The sequence below is a fragment of the Mesoplodon densirostris genome, chromosome 4 (assembly GCF_025265405.1).
Source record: "Mesoplodon densirostris isolate mMesDen1 chromosome 4, mMesDen1 primary haplotype, whole genome shotgun sequence".
NCBI classification, from domain to species: Eukaryota; Metazoa; Chordata; class Mammalia; order Artiodactyla; family Ziphiidae; genus Mesoplodon; species Mesoplodon densirostris.
Genome location: NC_082664.1, coordinates 12,291,960 through 12,304,357, shown reverse-complemented (window position 1 = coordinate 12,304,357; position 12,398 = coordinate 12,291,960). Strand labels below are relative to the sequence as shown.

General features: G+C 37.3%; 1 protein-coding gene across 2 annotated transcripts in view; it reads right to left on the bottom strand.

The window, feature by feature from the left end:
- The window catches only part of BTBD7 (BTB domain containing 7), a 72,987-nt gene that overhangs the window by 41,268 nt on the left and 19,321 nt on the right, over positions 1-12,398 (bottom strand). The window contains exons 2-4 of one of the 2 annotated variants that reach the window (XM_060095699.1): positions 9,354-9,541; positions 7,705-8,784; positions 6,373-7,032 (exon numbers count right to left, since the gene is read on the bottom strand). In XM_060095699.1, the coding sequence (XP_059951682.1) occupies positions 7,025-7,032; positions 7,705-8,784; positions 9,354-9,435 (1,170 nt within the window). In that variant the 5' untranslated portion in view covers positions 9,436-9,541 and the 3' untranslated portion in view covers positions 6,373-7,024. Of the gene's footprint in view, positions 1-6,372; positions 7,033-7,704; positions 8,785-9,353; positions 9,542-12,398 lie in introns of those variants that run through there. The other variant, XM_060095698.1, reaches the window with a different exon arrangement.

The window sequence follows — 12,398 nt, the reverse complement described above, 5'->3', positions numbered from 1 at the left end:
TTAGCTCCATTGTTCTCTAGGAAGTATATCCAGACTAATCTGCTGAAGAGGAAATAACTACAGACAGAAGCAAAATGAACTGTCAGCTCAACCAAACCGAGACAGAAGGAAGAGTGTCAACATGGGGACAATGGAGAGGATGGGAGGAGGGAGGAATGGATTAGAGTGGGGACAGTTAGTCTTTGCTAATTTGCATTCGTTTCAAGTCACACACTCTTGGAATCTGACCAAGTTGCTAAGGGAAAAAATTAGGTCATTGCTTTCAGTTGTTTCTCTGTTAGATTTTTAATTCAATAAAATATAATCACATGCATTGTGACTAAAAATATGGACAATGAATTTCAGAGGCTATTTTGGAACTAAAGTTATAAATTTCATATTCCAAAGATTGAAAAATACAGTTTTGATCAACATGAAAAAAAAAATCTGTTTAAAGCATATTACTGTAAAATGTCCTGGACTGGAATATGCATGTAGATGTTGGTGCTAATTCTGGGCTACTTTATTCTGAGGTCAACGGTATTTATGACACGGAAACAGAAGTTCTTACTGTAGGCCTGTGGGTTGTTAAAGTTCAAGAGAAAACCTATAGTTCTCCTAAAGAGTGGACTTTTACTAAAAAAAAAAATTATGAATCAATAGTATATTCTCACTGTTCTCACATTTTCAGAGCTGTTTACACAGTGTATGCTAAGGTCACTGTGCAAAGTCAGTGATCAAACACCTGGTCCTTCTTTTGAGGCTCTTCCAATCTAGTCATCTATTTTGGAATTTTATGCACTAGTCTTTTTAATATAGGTACTGTTATGAACTAGGTTTCTAAGCTGCAACCACAGAAAACAACTCTAGTCGGCTTAAGCAGAAACGGAATTTATTTGAAAGGATACTGTTAGTACAGAGCTGCTGGGGAGTTGGAGAGCAGGCTCAGAAAACAAACAACAAAGGAAGGGTGCGAGTGAGTACTACACCACAGAGACAGTCCAGTGAGTACCTTGTGCAGCCTTGGGACCTGGCCAAAACCACTCCTGGACAGTGAATGCCATCACTGGTACCACTGTCACTGACTTCTCTCCTTTTCCACTAGGTGTTGGTGTTGCTGCTCCTACCCTGCTTCCAGAAAGAATTCTCTACAGTCCCCGATTCTCTGTGCCATTAGCTCTAGATTGAAAAAGCCTAGGTCATGTGCTGAAGCCCTAAACACAGAGAAGGCTGAGAAAGCAAGTATCCAACCTTTTAGGTTTTTACACTGGGAGGTGGGCTCTGCCTTCTATGAAGACCTACACAGTGAGGAATTTCCCAACATGAGGAAGGAGTTCCTTACTCTGGGCAGCTGAAAAAGTCAAATAACTGATATTGGAATACTTGCCTATTCCGGAAAGAATGGCCCGCTCAGTACAAAGCCCTCTGTTCTCTGGCGAAGTGCTCTGAAGCAGTCTGAGTGGTGACGTACCCAGGTATTTAAATCTCCAGCTGGCCCACAATTCCCCCACATATGTGTTTAGCCCCATCCGCAAGCGGTTCAGTCCCACCAGGCTTACAGCTGAGGCTCCTCTGAGTTGATGCTTCAATCACTAGCCTGCTGATTTGTTGCTGCAACTAGGCCTCCCACCATCATCCTTGAAAAGTGGTTCTCATACTGCTCCCGTGCCTCACCATGCCCAAATTCCTGGGCTTGGGGTTGGAAGAGCTGGCATGAGTCACAACTTCATCACTTAACAAGCTTAGGAAAAGGCTAGTTATTAATCTCTGAGCCCTACTATACTCATAGGTTGTCAAGATAACCAAATAAGAGGAAAGTAAAAGCCCTGTGTAGACCAAAATTATAAGCATGATCACATTATTTAACAGTCCTGATAGATATGATAAATTCCCCAGTTCTTCAGGATTGTGGCCAATCCAGATCTCTCTGGTTCTTCTGGGTACTGATGTCATATCTTTATTTTATTATAAAAAATCAATTTTGTAATCAAAGCAGTGTATGCTCATAATTTAGGAAGTCTTGTACTTAGCAATAAAAAGCTTACTCTAAAAATAAAACCTCCTGCCCTATCTCTCTTCCACACCAGTCCTGCTTCCCAGAGGCAACTACTCTCAGTTTTTTAGTATCTTCTGGTATTTATCTCCTTCTATTATAATTTTTATAAAATTTTATGAAAATAAAATTTTAGACATTTTATTAAACCAACATTCATTGTTCAAATTATGATGACTATTTTTTTTCTTGATGTGGACCATTTTTTAAGTCTTGATTGAATTTGTTACAATATTGCTTCTGTTTTATGTTTTGGCTTTTTGGCCACAAGGCATGTGGGATCTTAGCTCCCCCACCAGGGACTGAACCCACACCCCCTGCAGTGGAAGCACGTAACCTTAACCACTGGCCCACCAGGGAAGTCCCTATGATGACTATTTAAATACTACTTACTGCTGAGCCAGGCTGTGTACTAGAATTACATTTTCTTTCATATGTAACTTTAAGTTTTCTGGCAAATATTAATTTCCTCTTTTCTCACTTGCTTCATTTTTTATAACTTAACAATAGTTAATTCTTCATAAATGTACCAAAAGATCTGTAACACCTTTTTCAATGTCACTTGTCACTTAATGTTCAAACATTCAGGTAATTGATTTCTTCCCAGATATTTACTTCTTGGAGCCTTTCCTCCTCTTCCTAGTCCAGTCTAGACTAGACGCCCACTACACCTAACATACAGCTCGTCCCTAGGATTTTCTTTTCTTCTTTCTGGTGTTAGACCCCATTTACTGGATCCCACACTTCCTTGTTCTTGGTTTACTTCATCATTTAGTGGAACACATCCTTGGTTAACTTCCTGAGTAGGGGTACACGGGAGGTAAGTTTTTCGAGGCAGGACTGAAAATGCATTTATTTAGTCTGACACTTGATTGACAGTGTGGCTAAGCATAGAATTTTGTGTTTAAAACAATTTTCCATCAGCTCTTTAAAGGCAATATGTAATTCAGTTGTTGCTACTGAAGAGTTCAATACCATTCTGATTCCTATTTCTTGTATGGAAACTAATTCTTTCCTCTCTAAATCATTTCAGAATCTTCTCTTTTTCCCTGGTGTTTTCTAGTCAAAGGGATGAAACTTTTAATATAGAAATCCCTTTCGCTTTAGCAATATTGATTGTATGATTCCTTAGATACTGTCTTCTCTTCCATTTTCTCTAGTATATATTTCTAAAGCCATTATTTAAGATGTTACACTTTCTGGATGAATACTCTAGTTTTCTTATTTGTCTCCACTGTTGTCCATCTCTTTGTTATTTTACTTTCTAGATTTCTTAACTTTCCCTTTCAATCCATTACAGTTTTCATTTCCAAAAGCTCCTGTTTTTACTTTTATAGCATTCTATTTATGTCTCATTGTTCAATAAAATGCTCTTTTATGTAAGGATATCTTGATTCTACTGACGTTTTCTTCTGCTCCCTTCAGTGTCTGTTTCTTCCAGCATTTGTTCTTATTTCTGTCTCAATTTGGAAGCTTTCCTCAAATGTCCGGGGTTTTTATATTTAAGACTGGGGTAGTAAATACCTACTTGGAAGCTCTTGCAGAGGGAGGCTTGCCGACTGTAGTCTTCTCTGTAGAACCACTGGAAGGTATACTGGCTTTTTCACTGTATAATTGCATCATGAAACCCTAAAACAGGTCTATATGCTCTTGGGCTGTTCACCACTTCTGGAGCCCGATTTACTGTCTTGTATCTGTCCGGGCTTGGACCAGAGCAGGTGAAGGTCAGGGAATGACTTCACCATTTAGTTTGTAGGCTTTCACATAATTCTAGATTTCAACCTTGAGCCTTACCCCCACCCTTCTTTATCGCTATTTCCAGATGTGGAATCTCTCTAGTTCACTTCGTTTGAAAATAAACCTCAGGTCTCTTGTGTTTAGAAGGGAATCGAGGGGGCAGAGGTCGGGATTTGCCACCTGGCTGCTAGTGATATTAATGCAAAGACAGATGGACCACTGAAACAAAATGAAGAAGTACTAACCCGTGTATTCATGGGCGCTTAATAAAGGGTGGCACACAGTAAGCTGAGGCCTCATTACCTGTTAATTCACCTCCTTAACAGTGATTGCCTACTTGTCTGAATAAAACACGTTCTCAGTGTAGGCCAGGAATCCTCCCTTTTATCTACTTGCCAAACCACTCTGGCTGTCTGCCTATATTGCCTCTTTTTATGATGTTATTTTTTTTTTAATTTTTAAAATAAATGTATTTATTTATTTAATTTTTGGCTGCGTTGGGTCTTTGTTGCTGTGTGTGGGTTTTCTCTAGCTGTGGCGAGTGGGGGCTACTCTTCATTATGGTGTGCGGGCTTCTCATTGCGGTGGCACCTCTTGTTGCGGAGCATGGGCTCTAGGCGCGTGGGCTTCAGTAGTTGCGGCACGTGGGCTCAGTAGTTGTGGCTCGCGGGCTCTAGAGCATAGGCTCAGTAGTTGTGGTGCACGGGCTTGGTTGCTCCGCGGCACGTGGGATCTTCCTGGACCAGGGCTCGAACCCATGACCCCTGCACTGGCAGGCGGATTCTTAACCACTGCGCCACCAGGGAAGCCCTATAATGTTCTTAAAACTATTAAATCATCTCTCCACTTTGAAGGGCATATGTTGTCTCAAGGTCCTAGCCTCCCTTGATAGAATTTGTCTCCTTTTGAAACTGGGCTTTAACTTTTAAAGTTAAATCTAATTTGGAATAAACGGTAACAGTCATTAATTCATAAACATTTACTGAGTGCCTACTATGCCCCAGGCACTGGGGACACAAAGATGAAAACAATATGGTCCTATCCTCAAGTTGCCAGTCTAGTCTCACAGCCTTTCTTAACTGGGAGTCCTCGTCTGAATCATAGAACACAGAAAATTATTTCGGTGACTGTTTTCTTAATTCTCTCCAAAATGGTATGTAACTAGTATCATGCTGGATGCATGGGAGAGATGCTAATTCATTACACATAATAGATGCCTCAGAGGATTACAGGTTTAATCTGCTTGCAGAACTCTGGCTGAGAGCTGAGTGACACGCAGCCAGATACAATAGTTTGATAAGTGGTATGCACCAACTCACTAGTGATAAAATTATAAGAAAATCTTAAAAACATTAATCACTTTAAAAAAATCTGTAAACTATTCTCAATATGCAGTTTAGTCAATATAATTATAAAATTATTTTTTAAAACATAAAAAGTTAGTTTTAGAAAAGACTGTGGTAGTGAACAATGCATGTTGTGATGATTATCATTTAGCAGCTAACATTTCTTGAATGCTTACTATGTACTGGGCACTATTCAGATCACTTAACATATTATTGCCTTTAATCCTCATAAACCTATCTTATAGCATTACTATTCTTATTTTACAAATGAGAAAACAGGGGCTTAGAGAGATGACTTATAAGGTCAAATGAGTTAAAACACGATAGTAAAGGATTCAAACCCAGCCTGTCTGGTACCAGAGCCTGAGGTCTTAGGCTTTATGATATAAAATCCCTCTCCAAGTGACTAAATATTCTCCTTCCCATGGGAATAGGTAATAATTACCTTGAAGTTATGGTCTGTTATAAACCCTAGTATAACAGTATAATGGGTATGGGAGAAAGGTAAGGCCTACATGGGGTGCGAAAAACAAAATACCAAATAACCCAAACTCTGTATTTTGAATAATGAAAGGAAACAGAGCGTCATGTACACCCAAATTTAAGGGAATATTTGTTTGCTTGTTTTAAGTAACCAAAATTAACGTTCTGCAAGGAGTGTTGTTTTATAGCTTTAAATGTGCTCCAAAAAATACAATTTCTAGCTAAATTATGTATATAAAAAATTTAACTCACTTAACATAAAAGAACTCTAGATCAAGTATTATCCAAGATCCAAGAACTGGCTCACCATTTTACTTTCCTTTAAAAACTTAACAGCAACAAAACAAAAACACATTAATGGATGCTTTCCCATTTTTAAAAACAGTAAAGTATACACAGTACATTTTGGTTTCTTATTATTTAAACTTGTCAAGAAAATAAAGCCATTTTGAGAAAATAGAGATTATCATCTCTTTTTGGTAATGTTGCAACCTTTAAATTTTTCTGTACAGGCATTTTCTGACAAATTTGGTTTTACAGAATGAAAGAATGGTAGGTCAAGCTGCTAGGTTATTTTTGTGACATATTTTCCTATATTCTGATATTTAATAGTCTACTATTACTAATAATTTTTGTTTTAAACTAGTAAGAAAATACTTTAATGACATTTTGATTATGGTAATAAAACAAAATTAGTACTATTACTACACAAGTAATGGTAAAATAAGATTTTAAGATTCTTTATGTAATAGAAATCTTAACTTTTTCACTCATGTTTATAATGTCTTCTGATAATCTCTCTCATTTTGTCACTGACATTGTTATTTAACTGGGGCTTTTATTTTTATTTCTCAAAGTCTTATTAATTTGTTGATTTAGCCATACATTTTTTTCAAGTTAGAAAAATGTGCTTAGCTTTCCTTATTTAAATTAATGTCTTTTACCCAAACCATTAACATTCTCTTCTAATTGGCAAATTCTAGTGTTCTTTTAGCAAACACTCATCAGCTAAATTTCTCAAGTAGTTTCATGTCATATAGCTTGTTTTCTTTTAATATACAGCCATAGAAAGCTAAGAGTGCATTCTGTCAAGGCAGCAAATTCCCTTTGCTCTCCCATGGAAGATCTCTTTCCAGCTCTGAAATGTTAAGATTCTAACGTTTACCAACAGATATACAATTCTTTTTTTTTTTTTTTTTTGCGGTACGCGGGCCTCTCACTGTTGTGGCCTCTCCCGTTGCAGAGCACAGGCTCCGGACGCGCAGGCTCAGAGACCATGGCTCACGGGCCCAGCCGCTCCGCGGCATGTAGGATCTTCCCGGACGGGGGCACAAACCCGCGTCCCCTGCATCAGCAGGCGGACTCTCAACCACTGCGCCACCAGGGAAGCCCGATATACAATTCTTTTAATGTAATTTTCATGTATTTATTTGCCTGTAACACAAAAAATGTGCCATTCTAACTTAGTTTTAGTTTAAATTAAATGAAGGCACGAGTCTAAGCACTAACTCTGCCTTATGCCCTGTAAACTGCTGCTTGAGGTACAAGTTGAACTTGAAAAGATATAGAATATTTTAAAACTTAAGTCAGAAACCTTGCCCAATTCTTTGATTCAATTAATTTGTATCCAAATGGGACTATCTTCATTTGTGTAATGAACTTTCATTGTTATTCTAAATATTTAAGAATCAATAAGGCACTGGTGTGAATATGAGAATCTAAGTCACCCAAGGAGTCTTAGATCAAGAATAACCTTGAAATCTGGGAAACAGGGCTAGCTCAAAGCTCAAGGGCAGACAGGGTGTAGGTGGATGGTAGCTGGGTAATTATATATTCCCACACCTATCATCTTACATTAGGGAAGAAAGAGCCTCAAGTCTCATCTATTGCTTAGCCATTAGTTTTGAATGCTTGGTTTTAGTACCAAATGAAGAGCCACATTAACACTAACCCTCATTCTGTCTCAGATGTCATAACTACAGACTTGAAAAAACTGACCCTGTTACAACCCAGACACTGAAATCATGGAACATATTGGTTGTGTTTTCAATTTGGAAGACAAATATGTCATTTTAGAAATCAAGATTAAAAATCAGAATTTCATACCTTGTGCAAGCATGTTAAATTCCAAGAACAGTGCTATGTGGTAAAGTTCCATGGCTTCTTCTGCCCTAGTCATGTTTGGCTTCCCTGCGACGAGAGCCTGAACTTCACTGAGACTCCCCACAGAGGGGCTACAGTGCAAAACGGAGAGGTCCACCACGTCAGTATACATACAGTGTAATATAACTTTCGCATATTTTTTTGGTATAATGGACTCATCTAATATAATTCTTGTGGGAGTCCTTAAAGTTCGGTCTGTGATTTCTTCACCAGTCCGTATCCTCCTTTGTAATAAATTTCGAAAAAATGGGGACCGTGCTGAAATAATAGCCTTATGAGCTTTGAGCTCTTCATCTAAACAGTTCTGATTTCCACCAAAAGCTTCAACCAGTTCAGAGTCTGAAGAAAAACTAAGGACGACATCAAAATAACACATGTAATCAAAGAGTCCACGCATATCTACATCAAGGGAATTTGGTGTTCCAAATTCTTCACTAAGCTGAACGAGGATATCAACATTTTGAAACCTTGAGTCCTCCATTCCAAACTCTCCCGTATAAAGGTAGTGTAACAACGCAGAAAACATGGGCATATCTATACCAGCTGTACTGATGTCCATTACGATCTCTGCCCCATACTCGGGTGAGGAAGAAAGTAGTGTTTTAAAAAATGGACATCTTGCCGCCAAAATGGCACGATGAACAGGAAAACAAGTTTCTTGAAATATTAAGTCTACATCAGTACAATACTTGTACTCATAAAGATCGGCCATATCTTTCTGCAATGTCCGGGCTTCTGGTCTAGCCAAACTGGCTTGTAGAGAAAGCTCCTTTAAGGCTGAAGTTCCCTCATATTCCTCCACTAATGCATTGACATCTCGAACATCCCACCCAGAGAGGAGTTCTCGCATCTGCTTGGCGTGATCAGCAGACCTATTAGATTTTCGACGCTTGATAAACTTCTTCTTGAGGGTGGCAAGGCCAGAGGTTCTCTTTTTTTTGTCTTGTGGTTTCTCATGGCCATGGTCAAGGCTATATAATTTTGATTCACAACCATAGCCTTGCTGAGAATAGGATGATGTCCCTAAGAAGGAAATTAAACAAATGAAAACTTGCCTCTTTTTTCGTGACAGTCATTTTCAGCATTCAATTTAATATGCATTTTGTGCTAAAAATATTTACAGACAGACATTTCTGAACCATTCAAATAAAACTGATTTCTGTTTTCATAAAGGAAGACTAAAGAGTTCAAATAACTCATTTTTATATTAAAGAAAGAATAGGGACAAACAAAGCAGATTATTAATTGTAAAAAATGCTGCAGTTGTATGGGCAAAATAAATGGACCAAGACACAAGAAACATATTTTGCTATTTCCACACCAATGGAGATTCCTAGTTTTCCTAGGGTAACTGGCAATTATGGTTAAGACAATCAAAGAAAAGCTCAACTGTGCTATAGCAGCTTGCTTAGGATAAAAATCATATAAGCCAGATTTACATTTGATGGGAAAAAATCTGGATGCTACAGAATTATTATCTGTAATAACTTTTTCCATAGCTTAATCCTTTTTTAATCCAAAAAGACCACCGAAAACCCGATTCTATTCATATTCACAAAAGAAAATGAAGTTAGAAAAACTGAAACAGTTACCTATAAAAGTCTGTTGGGCTTGAGAATTTCCCCCTACCCTCGGGGAACATGAATGAGGATAGTTAGATGCATTAGCACCCATTTTCTTCAGTCACTCAGGCATTCCATCTGCTGGTTCTTCAGAGTATAATCCCAGAGGCCTTTACGAACTTTCAACCCTGGATCCAGTAGCCTCTTTTCATCCATTTCTTGATATGAAACAAAAATAATTTTATTCATTTTTTCAAATGTATCTCAAATTGTACAGTTAAAAAAAAAGCAAGCTACTGAAAACTGCTTTTATTTGCAAATAATGACATGCTGTCAAATTCACATGTAAAAATTTCAGAAAATGTAAACAAACAGTGGAACTATGAATCAGTACTATCTGTAATCTTGAGCCATAAAGGGTACCAATTATATACTTTCTAAGAAAGTAAAAAGTAACACATCAGACTTATTTAAATATAGTTACAGAAAGAATATTTCAAATCACAGGGAAAAGTATTTAGACTAAAAAGAAACTTTTCAAAAAATTTTTTTTCCTTAGAGGCAACCACCAGTCAATATAATCTAACATTCTAAGCCATTTACAAACACTTAAGAGGTGTTTGATACCAGTAGTGCAAATGCATGTATGCTGATGCAGACATACAGAGAACAGACAGTTGAATGGTTTGTTGCTTTTCTACCTTAGATAAAATTGTTTACATTGATCCTTAATCTGTGTAATTAGACATTTTACTGAAAGAGGGGGAAGGAAAGGTGGACAGTTCAAACTAAATTATCTTTAGGCTACTTGTTCTATAGCAATTTTGAGAGAAGTTATAATAAGTACAGTGAGGAGACACAAGGAAAAACAAAACCTTTTCTCTTTCCTCTCCATAAAGCCCTGAAATAAAAACACTACTTTCTTTTACCTGATATTATGACTTAACAGGGACAGGGTAGTACCAGTTTAAGAGATAATTTTAACAATTATAGATTAAATTCTACATCACAGAACCTTAACTCTCAGAGCTGCAAGCAGAAGATATAAGCGCAAAGAGAAGAAATTCTCTGAGTGTTAACAGGAATGCTTCAAAATATTTATACCATCCAGATATATAAAATGTATTTGACCAAAAGCAATAATGGCTTAAGAGAAAACACAATTTAAAATCTATTATCGGAACTGTTAGGAAACCAACCAGTAGGCAGTCAATCTGGCCTCATGATTAAGGATGAAACGTTTTAATAAATAAGAGTTAAACACACACACATACACATCACAAAAAACCTGCTGGAAAACAGAACTATGTCAAGATTCTTGGAATTTATTTTCATCTCTGTTACACACTGTAACCTTAGGGATTCAAGTTTAAGAAAATCACTCTACATTTGTGCTTCCCTTCAATCTTTTCCTACTATAAATATGTGGAAATTTGTTTACCTAAGCATAGAATTATCTACCTATAGTGTTCAAGAGAAAACTGGGGAAGCTTCTACTAATTAGATATTAAGCAAAGTAGCAGTAACTTCAATCAAATCGTATGCTCACATGAGCAAATTTTAATTTCCTATTTGAAATTTACCTACCTACCCTAGGAGAACACAGCACATTATAGACTTTTTACTTCAGTGCACCTTACTGATGCACGGCAGCAAGAGATGTGACAGTATGTTCTGTTTTTTATTTTTTAGATTTAAAAAAAATATTTATTTTATTTATTATTATTATTTTTGGCTGCGTTGGGTCTTTGTTGCTGCACACGGGCTTTCTCTAGTTGCAGTGAGCAGGGGCTACTCTTCGTTGTGCTGCGCAGGCTTCTCATTGCGGTGGTTTCTCTTGTTGCAGAGCACAGGCTCTAGGTACGCAGGCTTCAGTAGTTGTGGCACGAGAGCTCAGTAGTTGTGGCTCGGGGCTCTAGAGAGCAGGCTTAGTAGTTGTGGTGCACAGGTTTAGTTGCTCCGCGGCATGTGGGATCTTCCCGGACCAGGGCTTGAACCCGTGTCCCCTGCAATTGGCAGGCGGATTCCTAACCACTGTGCCACCAGGGAAGCCCAACGGTACATTCTGTTAAGAACTACCCAGCAAGGAATCCAGAGGGTTTAATCAAGAAAATTACTTCTTCCAGAAAAGTCAGTTTTCTTAAAGGTTGATGCTCAGTGTACGTAAATTCACAGTTTTCTATTCTTAAATATTAAAAAAATGTAGAAAAAGCAATTTTTTGGTAATTCACTTTGAATGTTGTCAACTTTTATAAAATGGAAACTAAATGTGCCTGTGTTAATTTCAGTTCAAACTTTAAAAAACAGTAAGTCTAAGTAGTAAATCTTAGGTTTCAAATTGAGCTCCTTAAAAAGTTTCAAGGTTCTATCAGGCATTTTTACTGGTTCTTTAAAAGAAAATAGGGTCTCTAAAAAACAATACAAATCAACTTATTTACAAACCAGAAACAGACACACAGACACAGAAAACAAACTTATGGTTACCAAAGGGGAAAAGGGAAGGGGAGGGACAAGGGATTAACAGATACACAGCACTATATATAAAATAAACAAGGATTTACTATATATCACAGGGAACTATATTCAATATCTTGTAATAACCTATAATGGAAAAGAATCTGAAGATGTACACCTGAAACTAACACAATATTGTAAATCAACCATAGTTAAATATTTAAAAATAAAAAGAAAAAGAAAGGAAAAGAAAATAGGGTCCTGGAAAGCCAAGTCTGTGGCCTCATTTACAGGTCAAATCCTATTCTCAGTCACTAAAGATTTGTATTTAAAACAGAAAAACAGCATAGGCAATCCTTTCTCAAAAAAAGTTTGAAATATATTAAGAAAAATCCAGAATAAAAACATGCAAAATAAAAGCCTTTACCAAAATGAGAAAAGAAAAAAGATTAAAAAGATGAGCTTTAAATCTGGAAGTAATGGTGGATGGTGGAAAGTGCTGATAAAGTGTTTCTAAAGTGTCACTCTATGAAGTGAGAGAGTGGCATGGACATATATACACTACCAAATGTAAAACAGATAGCTAGTGGGAAGCAGCCACATAGCACAGGGAGATCAGCT